Raw genomic sequence first — 26721 nt, forward strand, 5'->3', positions numbered from 1 at the left:
GTTGTTCCCACTCTGTAGAGCTTGGTTTCTGATACACGCTGGGAGAAATGTCCACAGGGTCTGCCAGTAAAGATTCTGTCAGAAAGTATTATGTAACCATGCTGTTTCCCATCATGTTAGAGAATGACACTTTTTCCTGTTAATATTCATGTTGTTATGGGGTTTTTTAATCTCTAGCTTATATCAAGCAGACTCGGAGATGAGCAGTCCACTTTCCTATTCTCCTTTTCCCCCTCTCTTACTTGCTATTCCACAATTCTTCCCACACATTCACACAAAAAAAAAGTATCGAGTTTCTTTTTCTTTTGCACAGTTTGAAATGTGTCATTAGTTCAAAAAACACACATAAATTATTATGAGTTTCTCATGGCTGGACCGGCCATCTCTGATATGAATATGATTAGCGGTCATTTTTCTCAATCTTCAATCATCTAACAGGAAGTTTGAGAAAATGTCCCGGTCGGCTGCGCGTTACGACCACAGCACACACACTCATCTGTCTTTTGCAGCTGCTCCAGGAAAGCCACACACCGATATGCTGCTAACCTGCCCTTTGTTTGTGTTCACCCTGGTTTTATTTAGGACTGATTTGGGTTCAGTGCTCCTTAGTATCAACGGCTCATTTATCGCTAAGTGAGGGGTGGCAATTAGTGTTAGGGTGCAGTCGACATTCTCAGCAACTTCCTCTAAATACTGACCAATCCATTCTTCTTCACTCTCATCCAAAAGAGGAGAAAGGGAGTCTTACTGCACTCAGTAGCAGTAAAAGTGGAGTTTCAAAGTATCTAAATAAGCACCACTAATGCTTTACATTAGTTGAAATGAACAATGACTTGATTTGTGCCTTAACAAGTGAGACAAGAATAATTCAACTCAGTTTTAATCATATGATGCCGAATCACAACAACAGTTGCCTAAAGGCGTTTTATATCATAAGGTTATGACCCTACATTAATACAGAGAAGACCTTAACAATCAGATGACCGACTCTGAGCAAGCACATGGCAACAGTAGGGAGGAAAAGCTCCATTTTATAACATGAAGAAGCATCTGGCAGGACAAGGCTCAGGAAGGTGCAGCCATCTGCCTTTGGAGGAGGGAACCAGGACAAAAGAAAGCTGTGGAAGCCCGATAAATAATAACTCGGATAGTAAGAGAAATTAATATAAGATACTTGTGCTGAACAGCCCTTTAGGATTATGCTTGAGGGAACTATTGTTGCGACGCTATGTAAATAAAATTGAATTCAATTAAAATAGTGTCAACAAGAGATTATGCTTTTCAGTAAACATGCCATTTTTGCACTTCCAGAGCAGAAGTTCATAAGCACCATGTTGTGTTTGATGGAGCATAATGAGGTCCCCTCTAGCATATATCTGAGCCCCCCCCCCAAATCTATACAATAACAAATTCATCAAAGCTTAAGGGCAGATGGCTTCTCCTAACAATTCTAACAATTAAATAAACTATGTAATTATATTGAAAAGTGCTGCAAAGTGTGTTTCATAAAGTGACGGATATACATTTCACACATGTGCAAAAATTGTAGAGAGGACATTCTTGTAGTGCTTGCACACACAAAGGCTCATAACTCTATTCTGAGAGCTGCGTGGTTTTTCCATACACCCTCATTCATGCTGAGCTTTCAACTCGATTTCTAATCTTTCCCCACATTTACCCAAAGCTCGACCTTCTGCACACGCATGCTACGGAATGTCAGACCTCTGCTGAAGGTGCAGATCAACTGTAACTCTAGGGGGATGTTAAAACGATAATGAGAGATGAGGCTCATGTACTGCTTGCCACTGACATGGCAGTTGCATCATCTGTCTGGGAAGAGATGACAGAAGATATGGAATCAGTCAATGCAAGCAAATAACATATAATCACTAGTCTGTGCCTCCAGATGCGCAGACTACTCAACCTAGTTTATATATTTGGAGGCTGTATTTAGTTATCAAAGCTGCTACAGTGGTTGCACATGGCAACTGTCATCTAATTTGAAGTCAGAGCCCGAGTGAAAAATCTAGGAACTTGGTGGGAACTTTAGAAATAAACCACCGCCAAATTAAGAAAATAATAGTAATGATAATGATAATGAAGCCTAAAAAAACAAGAAAGAAGTGTCCTATACTTATACTTCTGTTAAATCAATGTATGAACAGTCTACCGAGTGGGTGTCCGTGTCTATGATGCATCCACACGGTTTAAAGCTGCACCGTGATAACCAAGCTACCAAGAACACCATCATTGGCTCTAAAAGAAAAACAACATGAGATGTTAAACCAGAGATGTTCATCTTTTATGTACAGTCTATGCTTTAGATTTTATTGTTGTAAAACACCTACAACTAGAAAGTGAGCAAAATTGTGATATCAAGTTAGTTATAGACACAGTACACATCTTTAATGATATTTAATAATATCTGGTAATATATTTAGACATAAAGTAACAGATTCAATTCTTAAATGATCTCTTGTTGTTTTCAAAAGTTAAAAATATTCCCCCTTTTCACACTTTTCTATGTCAAATGAATTCCAGAGCTTCTGTGTTTGCATAATAAATATTATAATAAGATGCCTCGGGACATATTTAAGCTGTCCAACTCTATTCATTCTTCAGGAGAAACTTATGGAAGCGATTTGTAATTTATTAGGCCTACTTGAAATTCATTTTCTGCAATATCCTATATGACATTGAAAGCTTGACATCAACCCTGCACTATGCAGTTTAGAGACTAAGAATACTTGTGGGGTCTTGCTCTAAGTAAAAAAAAAAAGTTTCTTTCAGATAACAGTACCGTGTTAAAAAATAAAACCGCATAAAGGAAATTACGACAATCTTTCCACTGTGTTCCAGTCAGCCACAGTTTGTTTCACGTACTGTAAATAAGACCCCACTGTTCTCTTTACGAAACAAACACAGCAGCTGCCAGGTTTGTCTGAGTGGCCAAAACGAGTTTGAAACACACAACTCACAAAGGCCAGATGTGATCTAACCAAATCCAAACAGCTGCTCACATCGGCCACAAGCAAACCTCGTAACCATACTTGATAAAGCCTCAAGTTAGCAATGCAATAAATCCTGTGCCCGGCAATATAAACACCAGTGACTCCTTTAACTAAAAAGTGAATAAAGCAATTAAGAAAGGGATTCAATGAGGTGAAAATGAGGTGATTGACTATAGAAGCAGATAATAAACAAGGGGCCGACGGAGACAGAAACAAGTTGGCAAGGAGAGAAAAAGGGAGCACAGAGGAGAGATAGTCCCGTAGACATGCAGCTGGATGAATACAAGGCCCCTGTGTCGGCACTCTGTGTACGAGAGAGACTGCGTTCAAAGCATTACTGTAGCACTGAAGCCAGGTCTAGCTGGTATTTCGAGTGCGTTTGCACGCAGCTCCCTTGCACAGACCAAACCATTATCCTAACTGCACTTAACTGCAACTGTGAGGAGATGGGGAGGTGAGAATGCAGGACAAAAAAAAAAAGAAAAAAAAAAAAAAGGAAAATTAGACAAAACAGGAGAAGAAGCACAGTGACACTGAGACATGATAACAGTGACTCACTCTTGGAGCAGGCTGTCCGTGATCATCCAGATACGTGGATCCACCTGCAAAAGCAAGTATCCAAGTTGAAATACTGAAAACATCATATTATATATATATATATATATATATATATATATATATATATATATATATATATATATATGGAGAGATTATATTTTATAACGAAATAAGAAGTAAACTAATCAATAAATAACATGAGGGTAAAAATGACTCATTTATATCAAAATAGAAAAACACCTGAGCTGTATTGTCTACACGAATGCTTTAGTTCAGCCACATTCTTAGATCTGATATCGGATGTTTCTTTTTTATTAAGGTCATTCCAGAGTATCTCTACATTTTTTGTTATCATCTATTCTCTTCCTAGGCTCGTGCATATACTGAAACTATTCTGGAGTTGAGTTGATCAAAGCGGTCCTATCGCACGCCTCGATTTTTGTCACTGACTGGTTTCCAGGTTTGCAAACTACTGGCTCTAATTAGTTTTTGCTGATGCCAGCAGACCCAAGGGTTCATGTTTCCCAGCTATGCTGTGAATGTTTGAACTTTCTCCCTTTTATGACTCTGTATGTTTATTTTTGGCCGTTTGGAGTTTTTCAGGCAGTGAAAGACTTCTCAGAAGTCATAGTTGTTGTTTAAAAATTGTAGAAAGGTAATAGTAACAAGGAGAAAAAATTACATGCAATGCCACTAACCCATTGCAGCAAATTTTGATCATCAACTTGTCAACACACTGAAATATCGCTATCATGAACATAAAAAGTACGAAATCAGTGACATCAATCATCACATTTTAGTTTCCACTGATATGTTTTACTGATGCGAACGCCTATCTTTTAAACCCTTCTTCCTTTAACCACTTCCTCTACCGAAATGCTTCAAAACCCTGCCGCATCTAACCACGTGAAAGCCTGCATCACACGGCGCAGCTCGACCCAACTCTACATCATTCGTCGAAACCACACATGGCTCTTCAGTGTTAAAGGTGAAGATGTTGTGACGAGAGCTCTAGTCGAAGTAGCTCCATTCGTAGCTGTTTATGGAACAGAATAATGGTGTTCATTGAAGGCTGTTCCTACACTGAGGATCTGTGCCCGTCTTTCGGCCCACGCTCCAAATGCAAGCCCAAGCCTATGACAGCGACCTTTTCTTTCATCACCTGTTCAGACACAAAGGCTGCCCATCACATTTACAGCACTTAGACTGCAAGAAAGAAAGGGAAAAGACAAGCTGGCGAGCGTGCATGGGTGGAGTCTGAGTAAAGTAATAAACTGAGGAAATATTACATAACAGAACAATCTCTCCTTTTGTCTCTGAAATGTGATCCAGAAGAAGAAAGAAATGATGCGTGAACACACACGTTGTTTTATTTCAGGCCAAAGTTTCCCACTTGGCACATGCTTGTAGATGTTACTCTGCTGGAAGTTCATAGCTTTGTAAATACTGTTTACACTTTAGATAGTGGTGTGTAAGCTTTGGGTAATTAGTCTTACACTGACATAAAATCTGCCTGACTGTCTTGCTTTCCCACACACACACACAGTAGTTACTATATATAAGACTTGCTTGGATTCAGTTTGATGTCGCGGCTCATTAATTCATCGGGCACTGGATGTATAAATACAGCTGCACTCTGCTCACCCTCAGGTGTTTCTTAGTCTCGTTCTATCTTTTCATCCGTCTTTGTAGCGCTTTCGTGGCATTACACAGTTTTCCTGAGGAATGCAGCGGCAAGCGCACATTTGCACCTCTACTCCGAGGCATTTCAGGTCACGGCAGGGTGAGGATGCAGAGACGCAGACAGACTCTGTTCCTTCCTCTGTCATCCATCATAGACAACCACCCCCCCACCTGCCACCACCGCGACCTCCAACCCCTCACTGCCTCCTGTGTGTGCTTCTCATTAGCGTTTTGGATAGAGGATCGGAACTAATTTTTTCCAGGGTACGAGGCTCGCAAAAGCTGACAGCTTCCCTCCGCCCCCACCGCCTACAGAGAGAGGAAAATCAACTTAAAGAGCCACTGTACAAACTGTACTCATTGACCTGATTGTGCTGTGAGCCTATGCCAAATATCAGAGACGACAATGACAGTCTAATGGGACTTGAGTAATAAATATTTTAATTCCCAAACTGACTTTTTATGACTGCCCTGGACATAATTCTTTTCCACTAAATAATCTGATAAGAATGACTTAACACATGTAGCCCAAAACAGCCCATAAAGGAATGTCCTTTAAAAACTAGCGAAAGGAATGCAAGTTAATTGGAAACAATACACAGTGCTGCTGTTATGTCTCTTATGATTTCTCCCATGCTCACAAGGGAATTTGTGGATCAATAGGTTGATTTAAAATCAACAATCCCATCACTAACATGAGGAAAACTCCAGGGCCATAGATTTCAAAGATCAGTGAAGTTGCTCTGACAGCTTTTGTTAGGCTAAAGGCTGAATGTGGGTCCCAATGACACATGGGTCAAGAAAGGTCAAGTAGAGAAACTATTAGGTTACAGGAAGAGCAAATTTACAAATTTAATCTAAACTAATCTCACATTTGAGCATATCGTCAGGTTAATGGTTGTATTTTGTGAGTTCGTGTGTGTGTTTGTGTCAATGGCTGATTGACAAGGAAACTAATGGAGTGTGGGTTTGCATTGGTATGTAGCTAAATGGTTAATTGGATTACTGAGTCACAAGATCCATGGACTTGTTGTTAAGAACAGCTGCATTACTATTTCCAACTCCAATTAATCAATACCACATCATGGGCAGCATAAAGCAGCAGTGATTTTAAGTTTTAATCACCGAAAATATGAAACATATTATACTCACAAGTGCAAAGCTAATTTAAAAATGCACAAAACCAATAAAACAACAGAGCCTAAATGGCCTAGAGGGAACTGTGCCATGCGGGGATGCCAGCATTCTGTAAATTACTGTTACATCGTCTCCCAAAACAGATTTTCAAAAGATTTTGTCCCCAACAAATTAAAAAAAAAGAAAAAAGTAAGTATCGTACAGCTTCAAGCTGAGATAGTACGCAACAGGATTGATGCAGCAAAGAAAATGTGAAATTCATTAATGCACAAGATGCTGTTTTCTGCACTGATTAAGAAGCCCACAAGAACTAATAAGAGTAATGGAAATGTGTTGAGGGGAATCACAGCCCAGCCTCACAATCTTCAAGAAGTTTAAGAATATTAATGTCTAAAACTCACACCAAAACCAACAACATTCAGTTACATTTTAATACAAGCACACACACACACCAGGCCAGCAGCTGCCCCTGTTCAGGAACTTCTTAAACCAAGTGACCATGCACATCAATTAATCACCTCATTAGCTGAACTGATTTGTTTTTCTTCAGTGGAAGAAAAAAGTCACTTGTTGTTAAATCAAAAAGTTCAGGTATAAAAAAAAGAAAAGAAGAAAGGTAAAAGTGCATCCATCTGATGTTTCTATCGTGATTACTTCAAACAACAAAGCTAAGACTGGCTTTATTGTCGCGCCCACAGCTAAAACAGGCACAAGTATAGACCTCCGTATTCAAATTCCTAAGCAAACAAAATAAAAATCTAAGATGTGGACAGACATTTGGAGGTTAGGTACTACAAAACACACAGGTGGAACGCCAACATAGCTGGAGGAAAAAAGCGTTTGAAGGAAATTTTGGTCTTTAGGATTGTATTCTGTCAACAAAGCCCAGAATCAGTCCTTCAGACTCTGGAATTTTCCGTTGTTGTTGGCCTACTCCAGGAATGCTACAGTAAGTTTGGGAATTTTATAAACATGTATTTAGAGCGTAGACCATTTCATTTGCTTTGCGAAGCTGGCAGCATGGCTAAGTAGAGCTTAGGAAAGAACACGTCCCAGAATAGGCAGAGGTGGGAGTGGGAAACCACACAGGAATGGCTGCTGAGAGCAAGGCCAAAAGGACAGGCACAGGGTTGGAGTTAAGAGTCCTCTAGCTTTGCTGTGGGACGCGACTGAAAGCGCTGATGGAAGGTTACAGAGCTGCTGCCATGGAATGTTCTACAAGTGTGTGAAACCAGATTACAGGTTCCCCATGTTGTGAAGACTAAGCTCTTTCATGTGTAACCACATCCTGCTGTAGTTTCTCTATACCAGACGGAAACGACTATTAAAGGTGTCGGCGTGCTGAAACTCAAGCAGAGAAAAGAAAACGCAGGACTGTTAGATACAGAGATCACGTGATGTTCCTCAGTCCAGTCAAAAGTGACATAACTCCAGCCTGACCAATCTGTGTAAAAACACACCCAGTTAGATTCTCCACACGTCTATTGTTACAGCCCTCACTAAACACTTGTGTCACTATTGTCTGCACAAGCAAACAAAGTGAGTGTGCAGGAGTTAGATACAGTACAGGCTTTTCTATGTGTGTTTGCTTGTGAAATGAGGGTGTGCGGTCACCCGACCCTTTGATCCGACATGTGGGAGTCGCTCTCCATTAAGACGAGAATCGCGACCCATGTCGCTAATTACAGGAGGAAGCTAAGCTGAGGGTCAGGGTCTCCACCCACTTCGCCCTGCTTCAGCTCAATCCCACAGTCACTTGAGAATCAACAATGATCAGACAAGTTTGTGATATAAATAGAAAGGCAGAGCCACTGCTCTGTTATTCCAGGTGCCCAAAGACCAAACCCTGGTCGGCAGCCTAATTTGTGGACTTGATGCTCCCTTAAAATTTTGGTTGCTGAAATATAGTAAGAACATATACATGGGCATGCAGATGTGCAGGGGATGGGAGCGTTCAGCATGACTGTTGGTATATGATTTGCAGGCACCAGTGGTTGCCACCATGTATATTGTATGACAGGGAAGTACCAGTAAATTGGTGACCCAGCAAAGCAGTGTTGACTTTAGTGGCTGTGCAGCTGGGAATGCCAAGAAAGCCCAAAATAAAACAGATAATTTACAGAACAAGAAGAGGTAAAGCTGAAACATTTCCAGTGATTTATGTTAAACACAGAACAAAGACATCTGACTCAAGAATTAATAATAAAAAAAGAGGAGTATAACTGACAGAGATGATAACTGGTTTTTGAACTGAAGAACACAACTCTTACGGTCGCGCTTCTCTGATGTTTGGGTGGTTGATCAGCACATTAGTGCAGCTAAAATTGACGTTACAAATAATACACTTTGAGCTGTTTCTCCCAAACTATCATCAGTAGATTTTACAGTTGTCAAAATCAATTGATTTACGGGACCCCCAGCAGGCCATTTCATGTCTCCAAACTTGGAGAGGACTAGAAGCAGTCATCCAATCAAGTGAGGCAATTTAATCAAGCAAAGCGATGAGCAGATATGCATTCACTTCTTAGAGCCCCAAAGCCACGTTGCTGCTGCACTCTTGTATTTTAAATCTGTTTGGGGGTTTTTTGGACTGAGGGACTCGCTGCCCTTTCAGAACCAAATTTCACAGCAAAGACTACTCTCCATCTGCCTGTTATGAGTAAACGAATTGAAATATTTTTCTTAGGTATGCATCGTGACCGTGTGAGACCTTAGTCTATCCGGCAGGCTATCACAGAGTTTACGAGCGCTGAACGCGCTTCGAAATGAGGTGGCTTTGAAATGAAGAAATGAAGCGTGAAGTAGAAAATTGGACAAGTCTGACGCCACACAGTCAAAGTCAGCAGCGTAATCATCCTCATCAGCTAGTGAAGAAGTGATGCGAGGAACAATGTTCTTCTTTCTCTGGGATTTTCTGTGGGTGATGTTAGTATTTGCGCAACGGCAAGAGACACAAAGTACTGGCGCGTCACAGATGTGATGCGCTCGAGGATTTCTCATAATCTGAATGCTTTGTCAGCCAATTTTGGATAATTCTTATTAAAGGGCACTCGTGCTTGTGCAGTTTGTACATACCTTTTCTCCTCTTGCAGTCATGTAGGCACGACACCAGATGTCTTGCTACCCTGTCCTTATGGATAAAGAGCCTGCTGGGGGCCAGTTTGACTGACCAGTGATTTTTTCCACATAACCCTACAAAAGAAGTCAAATGGAGGGGACCTTTTAAGTCTGACTTCTAGATTGTTTAATTGAACAAAAATAGCCATTGGGGCCAAGGGGGGCATCATATAAAAACATAGTTGTTGGTGTAAGACTACAGATGTGAACAAAAGCTATATATAAATATATAGTGCATTTCTTTTATTTTAAATATTTTGCCAGGAAAATGGGAAAGAGTTGCAGAAATTTATTGAAATGTGCAAATATAAATGGAAATGCAGTATACAAGGCTGTAAAATTCTAGAGAGCTTGAAAGTCAATATTTGGAATGATCCACTTTGTGCTTCAATATAGCCTGAACTCTCTACGGCAGGGGTCCCCAATCCCAGTCCACGAGGGCCGGTGTCCCTGCAGGTTTTAGATGAGTCCTTGATCCATCGCAGTGGATTTAAATTGATAAATTACCTTCTCAACATGTCTTGAAGTTCTCCAGAGGCCTGGTAATGAACTAATCATGTGATTCGGGTGTGTTGACCTAGGGTGAGATCTAAAACCTGCAGGGAAACCAGCCCTCGTGGACTGGGATTGGGGACCCCTCCTCTAGGGGAAGCTTTCTTGTCATCTTTTGAATACTCTCCAGGAATAGTTCCTCAGGCTTCTTGAAAAGCTCTTCTTTTTAGATTTTGACTGACTTTTGCTTCATTCCCTGTCAAGATGATCCCACACTGCTTCGATAATGTTGAGGTCTTGACCAGCGGTCCCCAACCCCCGGGCCATGGACCAGTCCGTGAGTCGTTTGGCACCGGCCCGCGAGAGTTGAGGCTCAGGTGTGAAAATCATAGTTTTCAGGGTTTTTATCATTTTTTAGCGTTATTTCTTTATCGTTAACTCAGTTTCCCTGGGTCTTTTCCCTTGTGTTTTTAATAAATCTTCTTTTTTTGGTATTGGTACTGGTTTTATTTTGTTGTATTTATCCACGACACCTTAAAGTCCGGCCCACAAACATAAACCTGTCCGTGGTGCAAAAAAGGTCTAGACTGTGGGGAGGCCAATCCATGACTGATACTCATCCATTCTGTGTTTTTTCTTTATTCAGCTTTGCTTTTACTGCATTGGCAGTGTGTTTTGGATCACTATCATGGTGAAAAGTGAAGATGTTCCTGTCTCCATAACTCAATCACTGTTTGAGTCATATATATATTATATATTGGACTGAACTGCATATTAGTTGGTAATGAAAATGTCTTAAAAGTCCTTCAAATTTCTTACGATTTTTAGATACAAATATTGGTACACCCATATGTACAACAGCAACAACACCAACTATCCTATTAAAAGCCAACCGCAAGCAGGGTAACTACTCACCCTTTGTTACTTTGCACCAGCTTAGACTCATAAACACACACCAGATGTGGAAATGCATCTTGCACAAAGGGCTGTTCCCCACTGCTACACCAACACAAAACTGGTGACAACTGAGCGATACACAGCTGGAAATGACTGAAAGATCATAGTTTCATTACTCAATTAAACAATTGCCTTGTTGTGAGCACTAAGATCCTATAAATACACATGGTTTTGTCTAGCATCTGGCTTCAAACTGGTCTTTTTATCGTTAAAAACAAAACTGTTACTAAGTGTTTTCACTGTAACTGTGAAATTAGGGCTTTGTTATTCAGGAAACAGAAGAAAAAAAAACAGTTGCTTTTTCTTGTACTATTCAAGCAAAAAATACCTTGTTTCGTTTGCTTTATTACAGTGTTTTTCGGCAAGATCACAATTATTACTCTTTAAATTTACCACAACATTTTCTCTGGGGACACAAGGTTCTGCTTGAAGCTACGAAAAGACACAAAAACACCCTGCTTTAATTGTTTGTTTACAATACAGCTCCCTTGGCCTTGAGCCTAGACCAAGCTAAAACAGTTTTTGAAAAAAAGAGCACATTTTTTTTCCCAACATGCAACTGCTTGTTTGTGGCTTGGTGGCCTGCTGCTGTGCTTATCTTGTATATCCCTGCGCCGATAATGGTTTTCCTGGTGATATGTGGGAAACATAAGCAAAAAACAAAACAGAAAAAGTGAATTTTTGTGAACAACCAGTTATGAGTCTTAAGCTCTTGTTCATTTTCTTACATGCACACTGCTGGAATGCTCATATTAAACATGGTCAAAGTTTCAGACCATCAGGCCTGCACATGACCAAGTTATTTCTGTGAGACAACAGCTCGGGCTTCAGACTGTCGTAATCATTCGGTTTCAGTAGCTTCACCCACCTGCGGTTCAAATCTTCTGTTTATAAGAAGGAACCAATCAAAATTAAGTTGGCTTAAAGGAAAAATTACCAGACAATAAAAGGTGCTAAGACAGCTTCTTTCAGATAGTACAAGCCTTCAGTTCATCCCCTAAGGAATAGAATAAGATGAAAAAGGAATATTTTGCACTATGAATCATGCATAACTGCTCTGATAAAGAATAAAGGTAGAAGCTGGAATGAGGGGCATAATTGGTCCCCTTGAATATTTTTCATTAACACACTTTTTTAAAAAATATACGCATACGTTATTGCAACCATGCAGCTGCTGAAGCTTTAAACATCCTACACACATCTTTTTGGGATCAGTGGTGATGCTTCTGAATCTTGTTTGAGGCATAGCATAGATAAACATGTCAAAAGACAAAGAGCTGGGTGCGTACTCATGCCTTCCTGTACATAATAAAAACATCTAGTGTTTTTTCTGTTTTTCTTGGCATGTCATGCTGTTAGTCATGAAGAGTTCTTTTCCCACATAGCCACTGATCAAACTAGAAAAGCAGCCTTAAGCCAGAGAAACAGCTGCTTATAAATGCCAAGGAACTTTGCTACATACATGTAAGTGTCGCACAGAATTTCAAAAATGGCTCATGAGTCTAAACCTGAAGAATTTTCTCCTACTGGGTGTGTTTTCACAGAGTGCCGGCTATCTGTTTGCTTTAGGTTTTATGCTCGGATGTGCGTGTAGCCACCAAGAAAGCCTTGAAGATTTATAGATGCACAGAACAGCTAGCTTGAAAGGATCTGAAAGAGAATCAGGAAAAGTGTCTGAACGCTCGAGAAGATTGACTCAAAAATGCAGGGAAAATTAAACACTGTCACACTCAACGATACGAAAACTATTACAAGTTCCCAGTCTGTAAGTTACGGGAAGTCTGAATTTGAGCCAGGAAACAGTTAGTTTAGATTAATGTATAGCGTGAAAGCAATGGGAAACAGAAGGCCTTGCTTTAATCAAGGGTGAAAAAAGCCCCAAACACTTTTAGTCCATCTGAATCTCACTTAGTAGATTTAGAGATGCACATCAACAGATTTTATTATCTTTTGACAGAGCCGGACTAGCTGTTTTCCTATTTCCTGTCACTGTTTCCTGTTTTATGATAAGCTAAGCAAGTCAGCCACTGGCTGAAGCTCACACATAAACACAACAGTGGTATCGATTTTCTTATCCAACTCTTGGCAAGAAAACAAATGTGCATTTTCCCAAATGTCAATGTACTCTCTTCAACCACATATCATATTATGGTCTCTTAAACCCTGAAAGGAGAAAAACAGAGCATGCAAGCTCTCAGACAAAAATCCATGAATGTCTGTGGTGTGCTATGTAAATCGCCTTCTGCCACGTGCCCTATGGGGGTGTTTGGGGGGTTGGATAAAGTTCTGGATGGAAAAATAGGAAAATGCTAGAATGGGATGTAAGAGAAAGGGTAAGAAAAAAAGCTATATAAAGGAGGAATGAGAGGGAGTTTGTGATTTATTACATTTCGTTGTGTGGCACAAAACAGATTCAGGAAAAGCAGGTGTTATACTATACAGCACACAGGAAATGAAAAGAAAGTCAGGAGGAAGGATCAAGAGGGGTGGAGTGGGAGACAGTGAACAGGAAGAAATTATTACCCAATCAGTTTGTGAGCCCTTTCTGGAGGTCAGCAGAAGAAGATGAATTGCAATATTTGAAATCTAGGGGTTTTCCAATGACCTTTGCAAAGTGCCTTCAACAGAGAAAAGCATACAGATTCCACCAGGAAGTGCACTCATGCACGTACACACACACTGTTACAGCAGCCCCTAGATACGAGTACATATGTACTTATCTGAATGTTAATGAAAATTAGGAACTCATTCATGAGTTATCTAAAATGATACCTGATGGATCTAATGATTAAAAAGTATATAGGATAGGGAGTGTGATGGTGCTTTATTGCTTCTTGACAGATGTGCTGGCTCAGAAATTCATCCAGCTGTGAAAAAAAATCATCGTCTTTTCAGCGATGGCGAGAGATACATGCATTCCTCTTTATATTTTTATAAGCTACGACAGCACTTTAATAATAACAATTTGTGTGTCCATGTGTGTCGGCGTACGTCTGTCAAGCATTCGCGCACACGCACAGAACCGCTCGAGTCTCAGATCTAATATCTAGTAGCTGTCTATCTCTCGCAGTAGCAGCATTTCTCATCAGACTTCGCTCACCAGCAAGGCCGGGATAGAGCTGACGCTTGGTCCTGCAGAACAAACAGACTGCATAAAGCACCCCTGTGTGGTGCTAAGTCTCACACTGAAGTGAGGGGCAGAAGAGAGAAGAAGAGAGAAACATAAAGGCTTTTCAAAGAATGATGAGACGGAGGTAGATGTAACAGCAATGCACAGCGAAATGATGAAATGGAATAAGAGACTTATAGTGCAGAAAAAGTTTGGTTCTTGTAATAGCTTTTTGGATGCCTTGTCAAAACTGAGACCATGTCATAAAATATTTCCAGAGGGGGGGAAAAAAGTGAGAGCCCTACACAGTATGTGACTGTGGTCAACTGAAGCATGCGACTTTTCTCATGGGCCCCAACAAAAGACCTTTATAGGACTTTTACAGTGCTCTGTTTGACACAGAGAGGTGTGATTTCAGCACAGACGTGATCCATTCCAGATATAAGGTACACTACTGACATATCGTTAGCTTCATAGCATAAGTGCCTAAGTCATTGACTTAGTCAAATGACTTAGGCAATTATGCTATGAAGCTAACGATATGTAATGGTCAGTTAGCCATGTGAGCAAGTTTATCCACTATTCATATCTGCTTATTCGTCAAGAAAAAAAAAGCAAGCGCTGTTTTTCTAATTTGTGTAACTAGTCTTCAGGAATAGTTCTCCAGCGTTCTAGAAGGGCATTCAAAGCTCTTCTTTGTCAGCTGCTTTTACTCTATCAAAATGATCCCACACGGCTTCAATAACATTAAGATCCCGGCTCTGAGGAGGCCAAACCACGACTGATAGTGTTCCATGTTGGGTTTTTCTATTCAGGTATACTTTTACTATACTGACAATGTGTTTGGGATCATTGTCATAGATCCTTCTAAAAAAAAGAACCTGTTAGCAATCAGATACTTTTCACATGGCATTGTACAGTGGTTTAAAACCTGACTGTACTTTTCTACAGTCATTATTCCATACAGTTTGAAAATATCCCCAATATTACTGGCTGAAAAGTAGATCAGAATCATGAAAGATCCTCTAACATGTTTTAAAGATGACTGTAGACACTCTTTTGTATCTCTCTCCTGATTTCATACTGTCAACGATTTGACTTGAATTTAGATTCATCACTCTACAAGACCTGTTGCCACTTATTTCCAGTCCAAAACCTATGAAGTTGGCATACCTCAGCCTTTTCTCCCCGTTCCCCTTCCTTAAAAATAGCTTCTTGACAGCCACCCTTCCACTGAGATCATTTTTGATGAGGCTTCAGCGAACAGCAGTTGGATTAGGGGCCAGATCCATCTCTCAGGTCCTCTTTCGTGTCTTTGCTGGATTTCATAAGGACGTGACTTTCAGATAATGCTCATTTTATATAGATCGTTTCTTTTAGGCTTGTCACTTATTCATTTGTCCTCTACTTGTCCAGCTTCATCAGATTTTTTTAAAATAGACACACTGCACAGTGTGTTGAGATATGCCAGGTTTTCAGCCAATAGCACTTTGGAAATAACGTGTTGGTGCAAAAATAACATTTTCTGCCTGTCAACCTGTCTTACATGAAGCGAATACAGTTACACAACATGGTACTTTAAAGATACTATTTTAAATGGGTTTGTTGATAAGTTTTCTGTTATGGGCAGACACAACACTGGCTAATCGTTTAAGTTAAGAGCTTTTTTCATGCTTGAATGATTCACAGGTAAGTGTTAAGTGGTTTAACAAAAAAATATTAAGATAGTATGTCCTCTGAAAATGGGCAGGCAAGAGGACTGGTCTAAAAATATGTGAACGGGCAGTCAGTGTCCACAGAAAAACTTTGAAAGAGCTTCAGAAAGCCAGGAGAACTATTGCTCAAGACCATTTTTTTAAAAATGACAAATAAAGTCGGGCTACTTGCAAGCGAAATATTAAAAAAAAAATGAGGGGTAAACTCAACACTTTTGCAAAGTATTGTAAAAATAAGTCATAAAAATAAATCTTAAACATAACTACAGCAATTGAAATTTCATAGACATACATGTGTCAGCTTCACATGTATGCGATGAGTGCCTTTATGCACGTGTGTGTATTCGCATGTGTCACCGAAACCCCAAACCACTCACTAATCACACAGTAGATGGTGGCAGGGCCCTGACCTCTAAGCATGCATCATCTGTTACATAAATACTCATTTGAAGGAAACTGCTGTCAGCTTCCATCGGTCTAGAGAACTGGTCAGTGCCAGGTTAAACCACTGCTGGATCAGGACATGGCCACTCCCTTGTTTTGGGCTCTCTTGTCTCGGGGTATATATGCATGTAAGTGAATGTGGAAGTTAGGGGGCACAAAAAAAAGAAAGTGCATGCGTCTGTGTGAGTGTGTTTCACAGCGTATGAAAAAAAGGAAAAATGCTTGCGTATTTTAAAATGCAAGTCAAGGACATTTTGCAGTTTTGGTAACAGAAGCCACAGGATGTGCGTCTGCAGCAGACCACCTTGTACCACATGACATCATTCCATTGCCTCCTGACGCTCCACGCACACAGGCAGGGACGCTCGCTTCTCAATACGCGCTATTTTTTCCGTATTCTCATCAGGTGCCAAATAAAGCGCACTTGCCATGTGTGGACCACATGTTGGTGACGCTGATCTGAGCCAGTGAAGAAGAGAACTTTAACACACTTGTTGAAGAACACTTGAGAAATCAGATATCGCGCTTGTGTAATCAAAAACATGTTCACGGCAAATCAGTCGAGTTGAACAACTTTTTAATATGGAGATTAAAAAACTGTGTAATCAACTAAAGTGAAATGGAGTGACAATGTTTGAACAGTTTGGTTAAAATGCAGTGACAGGCATTTGGTGCCTGAATGGACCACAGTGGCCAGAAAGAGAGTAAAGAGCAACAACTGAACAATAAACAACAGATGGTAGCTCGCACTTCCAAGAACAGCAAAGCAGTGTTTGTAGATGAAGGCCTCCGAACAGGCTCCTCACTGCAGTTAAAATTGGGGAATTTCAAAGTCTAGGAATCAGATTTAACGGCAAATCCCAAACATTAACCAGTTTGTAGTGTTTACAAGCTGATGCATTTATGTATTTTGTGGTCATTTAAATATTTGACATAAGTGTAATTATCCACTAAACAAGGCTGGTATTTGAGGTAAAACTGTCGTATAAGGCTCACTTTATGAACTGTAGTTCACTCAGCTGACAGTCATATTAAAGAATGGGCTGTAATAGTACTGATCACATTCTTTGAATTCCAAGTACAGTTTTCGCGATGAGCGCCAACATTTTTGGCATAATAACAAAACGGATGCTTCGGTTGGTATAGAAAAGATTTTTTAGATAGTTCAGTTCCAGCAGAGCTACTCCAACTCTCAATTAAATGGTGTCTTCATCATAGGTGGATTTTTTTCTAAAACTTGGTTTCTGGCCCAGTGTCCAAACTCACTTTTACCATTATAGAGACTCTGACTATGATTCTATTAATGTCTGTCCAATTAGAGATAAAATAAGAAGTGCATGGAGATCTTGGAGCATAGACCCCTGCTCAGATTGCGCAGTAGTGACAATACCAGTCAGCAGTCTATGAAAAGGCTCACAAAGCAAGACAGCTGTTTATGTTCATATGCACAGTCACATGGTCAATCGCTAATCCATTCATCCACATACTTCCGCTTATCCAATTCAGAGTTAGACAAGGCGGGGTAGATCCCAGACAAGTCGCCAATCTGTCGCAGGACTAACACAAAGAGACAGACAACCGTTTATGCTCACATCCACACTTATGGCCAATTTTGAATAACAAAAAAAACTTAATATACATTCCCCTTGAACGGTGAGAAAACCTTGGCAGGCACACGGAGAACTCCAGAAAGGCTCCAGAAAACCAGGATGTCTTAAGCCCAGGAACTTTCTGTGAGTTGACAGGGCTTTAAGTTTTACATTCATTTATAATTAACCTTCTTTTAGTAATTAGTGTAAAAAGACAAATATCACATTGGATTTCAACAATAGCTAACAGTTACCACGTTATATTACATTTAACTGGTTATGATAAAGAATCTTTGATAATACACGTGGTATTGTTAGCTTCTGAGTATATTTTAGTCATTTCCCTTTTTTACCATGCCTTCTTACTTCAGCACTTCTCTGTCAATGAAACCCAAACCACAAGCTTTAAGGAGAAGCAGTGAAGAAATATATGGCTATTATGAGTCATTAGAACATAATTTTCGTCATAAAGTGGGTTCCCTTGTATTAACAGTGGATTGCCAAGAGTACTCCTTCTCTGGTTGTCATCAGGGGCAGAGGGAAAGGGCATTAGAAAGGCTTACAAGTGCTAAATGTGCTGTGCCGTGTTAAGGCGTGGTCACATTTTGGCCTTTATCACAACTAGGTTAGAGGCGGCACACTAAAACCTTGTACTGTATCCACCTTCCCAGCAGGGACACTGCTTAGTCTGACAGATCTCGCTCACTCTCACACACACACATATCACTACTGTACACAGGCATGCAAGGCAGAGGCAAACAAACACGGCATCGACCCGCCGACGCTGTTGATTTATGCGCAGTGGTGGAGCAGCAAGGCCTTAAGGTGAGAGAAACTCTCTTACCCTCGACTGGCCTGTTGGAAACACGGGCATGCCTTCAAATTCAGGCCAAATATTAAGTCAGAGAACTGCAGCAAGAAATAACTAGCCTTCATTCATAAACACCATCTGACGGTCAGCTTGTTGTCATTTGAGGGCAGCTAGGACAATTAGCTCTTAATTGTGGCTAGGCTGTTTGGTTGTGAATGGCTGGCATTCATTCATGGTCTGTGACTGGCATGCGGCTTAAAAACATGTTGAAAACTGAACCCGGTACTGAGTAATGAGTTGATATGGGCCGTAAAACTACTGAACATTGCATCCTTACCCAATTTCTGAACTATTGGCTTAGTCAGCGTTGTCTGGATCCTAGTTATATTCTCACCTCAATACATGTACTCTATTTAGGAAACATCAGGACCAAGCCGCACAACAGCGGTGCTCCTCCATGTGTCTAACTGCAACTCCGAGCAGGTCGTGGTCTTTTTTGGTCACATCCTCCTGGTCACGGTTCAAAAACGCAGACAGTCTGCACAGACCTGTAATTGCTGTGTCAGTTGTGAGATTTTGTGCAGGCAAATGCTTGTAGCTCGCCCTATAAATATAAAGGCAGGAATCTGTCTGACTCATTAAGATTCTAGTCTGGGAGGTGGCACTGTCAGAGGGATTTCAGAAGGAGAAAACAGAGGGAGAGAAGAGATAAAGGAAGCAGTAAAGTAAAGGACATCTGGCAAATGAGGATATAGTGCCAAGCGGGACGCCATACATTTCCATCCGGTACCCTGAAAAGCACTTAATATTCCACAGCATAAACATCGACCGGATCGCACAAACCCTTTTAAAGCTCGACTCGAGGGGCGTGGCTTCTATCTCTGCAGAGCAACACAGCCGGGGAAGCTTGAATTGTTTTTTGAAGAGAATAACCCACATGAGTCCAGTTTGAGCTGGTCCTTCACCCCCTTTATTTACACCAACCCAGAGGGATCCTCTACTCTTATAAATAGACTGGCACGGCACCAGCTTGTACAGCATAGCGTGTGATTAAGCAATGGGTACCTCTCCATTAATGCACATTTGGTACAGATTGTCCGCAGCCGAATCACTGGTGTGGTATTAACTGTGTACATTTATTACCTCATTTTATTTTGAGGTCCTCATACTGTAATGGAGCATTTTTAGGTTTCTTCTGAAAAGAACGATCCCCCTTTCTACAACACTACATTTATCTGACAGCTGCAGCATACATAAAACACTACAACTGATTAAAAACCTGGAACAAAATAGAATAAAACTGTTGCACGTAACTGTAAAGGCAAAAATCTTTTATACTGGATACTACTGAATACTGTATACTAATAATGTCCTGTACAAGCTCTGAATAATACTTTCACCAGTTGGTGGCAAAAAAAAGAGTTAAACAGGAACTATCATGATTGAAAAAAAATGAAGTCGAAGTTAAGTGTCAAAAATGGCATTTCCTCAAACGGCTAATTATGGCTCCAAATTAGTCATAATACTAAAACGGAAACTACTCAAACTAGTAGGTAAGCTAATGATGGCTGTCTAAAAGCACAGCAGATCATGTGATCATCTGCCACCATCTCATCCTATCCTTTGTACTGTCAAACAAACTTTCTCTGTGGTTTACCTCCTGCATATTTAACATCCTTCGCTCAGTATATCCACTATCCCTCCTCTGCACATGTCCAAACCATCTCAGAGCTGACCTCACTTCCTCTTTGCTAATCCTCTGCACTTCCTCATTCATTTACTTTCCTCTCTCCATCCTCCTCTCTTTCATTTTCCCCACTCATCAAAGCACTCCTTCCATCTTCTCAGCTCACTCTCTTCACTTGTTAGTACATTTCCATCTATATCTTTAATCATCCTAACCTGCTGCCCATCTTTTCCAGCTCGATCTCTGTCTAGCCAATTGATACAAGTCATCTTCTTCTTCATCAGTGTCCACCCTCACACACACACCTGAGTAAAAGCCTTTGGCACCTCTCATTTTGCCGCAGCCCTAGACTTCCAGTACTCCTCTCTACGTTACAAGACATGAGAGGACAAAAAAGGGCAAAAGTTAACCTGCATGTTTTCAGTAACGCGCGTTTTTGGCTCATATGTAAAATAACTCAGACACAATGCTGTGTAACTCCGATGTAATGCCAAAGATAAAGCAAACGTACTTGGTCCTGCACTTCCACTTTTTTTCCACAATGTTTTCTATGTTTACCACTCACTAAAGTGCACTAGCCTACCATCTGTGAGTGCTGGCTCAGGCTAAGCCTGGCCTTAAAGATCAAGCTTCTCTTTAATTTGGCAATGTGGGCTGAGCTACGCTAGCTGGTGGTGAGTGGTTTTCTTCAGCCCTTCAAAAACACCTCATTAGAATTGAATGGCTAATTATAGAAAAGATGACACTAAGCTCCATGGTAAATGTGAAACAACCTGTTATGAAACGCACAAGTGAGAGACAGAAAATTTTTGAGGGTCGTCTTCGCTGTCGAGCAAAGAGGCTCAAACATATCTTTTGTGCTCCGAACCCAGACATAAATATACGCAAGTGCATTTGCAAAATTGTGGACATGATGACACTTCTTGACTTTCTGTAGACACACACAGACAAATCTTTAAAAAAAACATGAATAAACAGTAACACACGCAGATGAACAGGCAAGCGACTGAATAGAGGATACAAGAGAGGTTTTGAAATTGCGTGGTTGAGGATGTAATGGAATTGCACATAGTGATTAGGGGCAAATGTTCCAGCTGGCAAGATCGCACGGCCGGTATACCCAGTGGCACATTTGTTTGTGTCGCACATGTCTACTGCAGTGTGCACTACAACACAGAAGTTGCATCTGTTTGCTGTCCAGGAAAGAATTTAGATGGAAGGTTTATGCAAACACTTCCACCAGAAGAGGGGTGAGTGGGGACTTGGAGTGATACATAACATTAAGATGGAGGCCAGAAATGTAAGAAAATGGAAAAAGCAAAGCAGGATTTGAGTGTTGCAATACCTCTGGTGAAAATTTGGGTGAAAAGATTAGAGTTTTTACAGATTGATGGATGGATTCAAAGGAATGGCAGGTCCAGCTGGCACAAATTCAGTACAGTCTAAACCAGACGGGTGCAGCAGCAGAGTGGTGGTGGGCCAAAAGACAGGCAAGTTGTTCTGGGCAGGTCAGTGGAAATGCTACACAACCAGGATCTGTGCCAATGAACCAGGCCAGACAAGTGATGGCTTTTTAAGGGATGTACCAACACAGTAATTGTAAGAAGTAACACTAAATTATGAACAGCAACCCATTTAACTTCATACTGGATACATCCGAAACCTCTCTGACTGGTTTTAAAAAGTAGACACCGTATAAACTATTACAATTTAGCCCATCACTTTCTCTTTTGCACACAGACACACAAACACTAGTCAGATACAAATCATCCCTCTCCAACCCTGTAATTAACACCTCTAACCACACCTGCTGATTGCTTTGTAGAAGCAATTCTGTGGGAAGAATAGGGACTCAACCTCAGTCTGGACTGTAAAACTGGACGGGAAAAAGAACAACTTCTTGGACGCTACGCGTTCTTGGATAAAGACTTTGTTAACTTTGTGTTGCTTTCACTCAAGATGTCTTTTTAAAACATCTGGAAAATGCGGTTTCCCCAGCGGAGCAGAACATTTGTACAGGGTTACAGCTACACTGCTACAGTACATCTCTGCTTTAGTACTTGAAAAAGCTGTTGTTTTGAGGGTAAACGTGACAACAGCGACAAAAGCGTCGACTCCTATAACGTCCAACTTTTTTGGAATTGTTTGATGAGAAGTTAGCTGTAATTTTTTTTGTACACTTGACTTCATATAAGCGGCAGGGAGGGTGTTGAAAGAAACAAAAATGTAATGAGGGACACTGGGACAGAGGTGGGTTTCAGAGGAGAACACATTCTGAGACAGAGGTGTGAGATTTGGCACAGGTGATGTTTGCTTTTCGCTGGGGACAACCACATTCCATATTGAGAATGCTTTTCGGGCTATGATCCTTCAAATGCTCTAAAATAATTGTATTTTCTTAGGATGATAACTGGACACATTATCGCATTTATTTCACCTGTTACGAGGTTTAAAAAAAGAAAAACAGCTGAGAGTGTCCAACAATTTGCAAAAACGAAAGTAAATGTAATAATGTGAGCATTAAAATGTGCGATTCTATAATAGCCCACTGAAAGCAGAACACACAGGTTTCACTTCGAGCTGTTTCAGTGGTAACAAACTGCGCTGTGTAACAATAACAACTTCTATGACCAAAATGTGTCAAAGTTTGTGCTTGTGGTTGTCTGTCTATTTCAGTCTCGTGTCTCTGATACAAAGTGACAAATTGAAATATAAACCAGCTACCTAAAGCTTTGTTCGGGTGGGGAGTGGAGGTTGTTACTAGAAGTGCTTGCTTGTGCATTAAGGTATGGAGTCTCGCTCTAAAAAATTTTTTTTAATACTCATCACAAATATATATTTTTTTCTAGTTTCTGTGAGGAGTGGTTTTTTTTTTTTTTCAAATATCAAGAATATAGAGGGAGAAAAGCTCATATTAAAGAAAGGGAGAAGCTGCTGGGCCGTGAAGTGGAATGAAATCGATAAAGTCAATATTTGCACCACTTGCACAGCAGTGAAATAACGGCATCGTCTACGTGACGTGTGGGTTTTTGTGCATATGTGTAGGACACCCTCACCTGTTTATATACAGTGCCTAACAAATGTATTAGACCATCTGTAAAAATAAGAACACGCAAATATTTTAGGAATACTACTTTAAAAAAGTTTGATAAAAAATAAAAATGACAGAATTCATGTTTTTATATCCAAATTTGAACTTGTACACTGGACTGGACAACATCGGTCACCTCAAGGCACTTTAATTTGTAATGTATTAGACCACCTGTGGCAATACAGTGAAAACACAATTAAAAATGATTTTGGTAAGATACAATAACATATTGTTTAATAATCCCAGAGTTGGGAAATTCCCATTGCTACAGCAGCAGAGTCCACAGGGCAGTAATAAACGGCAGGTAGCTACCACTATTGTTAATTTAGGGTGGTTGTGACAAAAAACCTTACGTAAATTTGTTAAGTACTGTATGTAACCAGTAACTGTAATAATATCAGCTTTATCTTTGTGTCAGGGTTTTGAAGTAGATGAAAGACTTCCTACAATCTTAAAAGCTAGAGGTTATAGAAAAGGCTAAATTGTGCTTTACGAAAGAAGTAAATTCTCACTAAATCCTTCAGCTGCCTGTAGTACATCGTTATTATAGACGTATTAATAAGTGCAGCTTTGAAGTCTCAAATATACTCAAAGATGACTTTTGCAAATAAACTGAATCTAGAAAACAGAAAAACCAGTTTAACTCCGCTGAACCTAAAAAGGGAAACAGGCTCCATAAAACTTGCAATGCAGTTCCCCAAAAGTGCATGTAGTGGTTTCAAGAACATGGGCTGGGCCCTCCCACTATATCTCCCCTGCTATATATTTAAGTCAGCTATTTTAAACTACTTCTTACTTTTTCACTTCCATGAAATGAGGGTGGGCTGACCAAGATGTGGTAAGTTCACTCTGAGAAAAGTTAACCAGGCTTCCTTGATCTCACTGACCACCGGGCAAATATGTTTCTCTTTAACAAGTCCTGTTGCTTCTGGTAATGTGTTTCACACTCTCAGTCCAGTTGCTTGATAAAACTGGAAGATAATTGCTTGACTTTAGTGACCTGACGGACCTGCTGTTTGATCGGAAACGTATGTGGCCAGCTGGCAGAAACAAGTCCTCAACATTTCAGATGATCTGTGGCAATAAACTGGGGAATGTGGGGTTATTTACCACTCGCCAAAGTAAACAAAGAGACTTCCCAAATGGCTAACAACACCAGGACACAGAGATATGAGGAAGGGTGCAGCTTAAAAAATTCTCATGTAGCAGGGTGCAATTATTGTATTTCTATTTTTGACATGAAAGGACTTGGATTCAGATTAAAGGTCTTTTCTTTCTGAATGAACAGGGAGGAGTTGATTAAAGCCGGGAGCTCAGTTTACACGCTGTAAGCAGACACTTAATTCTCTCACAGGACCTCTATTTATTTGGTCAATGATGTTTTAAATTATGGGATATGCTGTGTGTAGTCACCTTTTTTCAAAAGCATGAGCCTGGGTACCACCCAGTGGCTCCGGGCCTTGAGCCACCCACCCATTCACACATCACCACAAGCACTACCATAAAAGTCAACACAGCCAGCCGTCATCAGTGACTTGGCAACCCTTTAAAACAAGACAAAGCTTTTTTGAGATGATGTATTCTTGACTACACAGCATACAAACAAGTGAAACAAACAGAGTCCGTTTTATAAATGCTTATGGGGTATTTTCACATCATAAACTTAATAAACTTGAAGCAACCACTTTGCTTAGCTTCCTAGACGCTCTGTGAATGGGGGGAGACAGCTAGCTAGACTCTTTATATGACAGCGAATCCATCTACTAACACCACAACACATCAATAACTAAGAAGGTAGAACTAAAAACTACTTTCGGCTGCTCCTTAATTCACAAGTGGGTACCCATATGGAAAAGAAATAGTAAAAACTTATATGTGATTACTCATGAAAGTGGCCACTTTCATGAGTAAATCATATAAGGCTTACATGATTTACTCATGAAAGTGGCCACTTTCTCATTACTTTCATACATTGTTTTAGTAAGTATCCAAAACATACAAGTTTCATTATATAATTTTTCAAGTGATCTTATATCTATTTTCACTCGTATATGCTTTTCATACAAGTTTCACACAAGACAGATACAAACTTTATAAGATTTATAAATAGCTTTTCCATATGGGTAGCTCCACATGTTTTGATTTGGCAGATTTTTGCACTAGATGCCCTTCCTGATGCAACCCCAAAGGGGTTTGGTTTGAATTTCCTCCCGGGAAGCCGCAGATATGCTTGAAGCACGTGGCCCTTGACAGTGGTGTTGGGGATGTGGCCCTTGACAGCCCTTTTATACTTGCTGCTAAGCAAAGCAGAAGAAGAAGAGGCAACATACAGAAAGTATGCTACTCCGATGAAACATAAATGAGATGCAGCAGATCAAGGAGGAGGGAATTTTCCTTTGAGCTGGCACAAATGATGGTGGCCCTTTTGTCGTTTGCATGAGGGAGACTTCAGTGAAGGCTAGTTAAAGCCAGTAGGTCCTCCAGCTCTTTCATTTAGCATATGAGTCAGGCATGCTGTGCACATCGGGTTACCAAAACTTTGGATATGCATGACAAACGCCACTGACAGGCCTAAAAATGCCACTCTAGTGACAAGCGTGAGTGCCAGCACATTTACGGCTCAATAATCAGAAAATATCGTCTAGTTTTACAAACCATGGGGAAAGGGTTCATACAATTGAAGACTAAAGTTAGTAGCATGCACTAATTGCTGCATGATATATGCAGAAAAAGCAGGAAAGCAACTGCAAAATACCCGCTCAATTTACTGAAACATCACTGAAAACAGCATTACAGAAACAGTTTAACTGGACACATCCCAAGTTTGTAGAACAAATTTCATGTTTTTCTTCAGTGACATGCAAAAAGAAGAAGCACTGTACGTTCAGTAGCGCCGCGCAAAAACCCGATCACAAACCATTGCCCACAAATTCATCTGGGATTTCTCTTCGGTTATAACCATCATTGCTCAGCAAGCCTTGAACAGCAGTTGCAGTTTAACAGCACTGGTACATTTGTAATGTTCTTTCCATCTGCTCTCTTTTCATGTGGCAAAAACAAATGCACTAATGAAAGATAATTACCCTGTGTTGTTTTAGTGTTTGCCTGTCTCTCTGGAGAGGGAGAGCAGTCTCTCAAGCGTGGAGATGCTAATTGGTAATGCTAATTGCTTCCATTATGTAATGACAGGGTCAACACAAATATTTTTTTCAAATGATTTCCTATCCTGAAAATTCAAAACACACAAAAAAAGATAATAGATTATCATCAATGCATGCCTAACGGAGTACTTGTAACAATCATAAAATAATAACTTAATG

The 26721-nt window shown here is 40.3% G+C and overlaps 1 protein-coding gene across 2 annotated transcripts in view; it reads right to left on the reverse strand.

Annotated features, from left to right (window-relative positions):
• usta (uronyl 2-sulfotransferase a) overlaps positions 1-26721 on the reverse strand; it is a 57337-nt gene that overhangs the window by 23622 nt on the left and 6994 nt on the right. The window contains exons 2-3 of one of the 2 annotated variants that reach the window (XM_085383301.1): positions 9465-9581; positions 3570-3613 (exon numbers count right to left, since the gene is read on the reverse strand). In XM_085383301.1, the coding sequence (XP_085239427.1) occupies positions 3570-3613; positions 9465-9581 (161 nt within the window). The remainder of the gene's footprint in view (positions 1-3569; positions 3614-9464; positions 9582-26721) is intronic. The other variant, XM_085383302.1, reaches the window with a different exon arrangement.

The sequence above is a fragment of the Rhamphochromis longiceps genome, linkage group LG15, assembly GCF_057381845.1.
Source record: "Rhamphochromis longiceps isolate RC_006_pf linkage group LG15, R_longiceps_female_GT1.1, whole genome shotgun sequence".
Classification (NCBI taxonomy): domain Eukaryota; kingdom Metazoa; phylum Chordata; class Actinopteri; order Cichliformes; family Cichlidae; genus Rhamphochromis; species Rhamphochromis longiceps.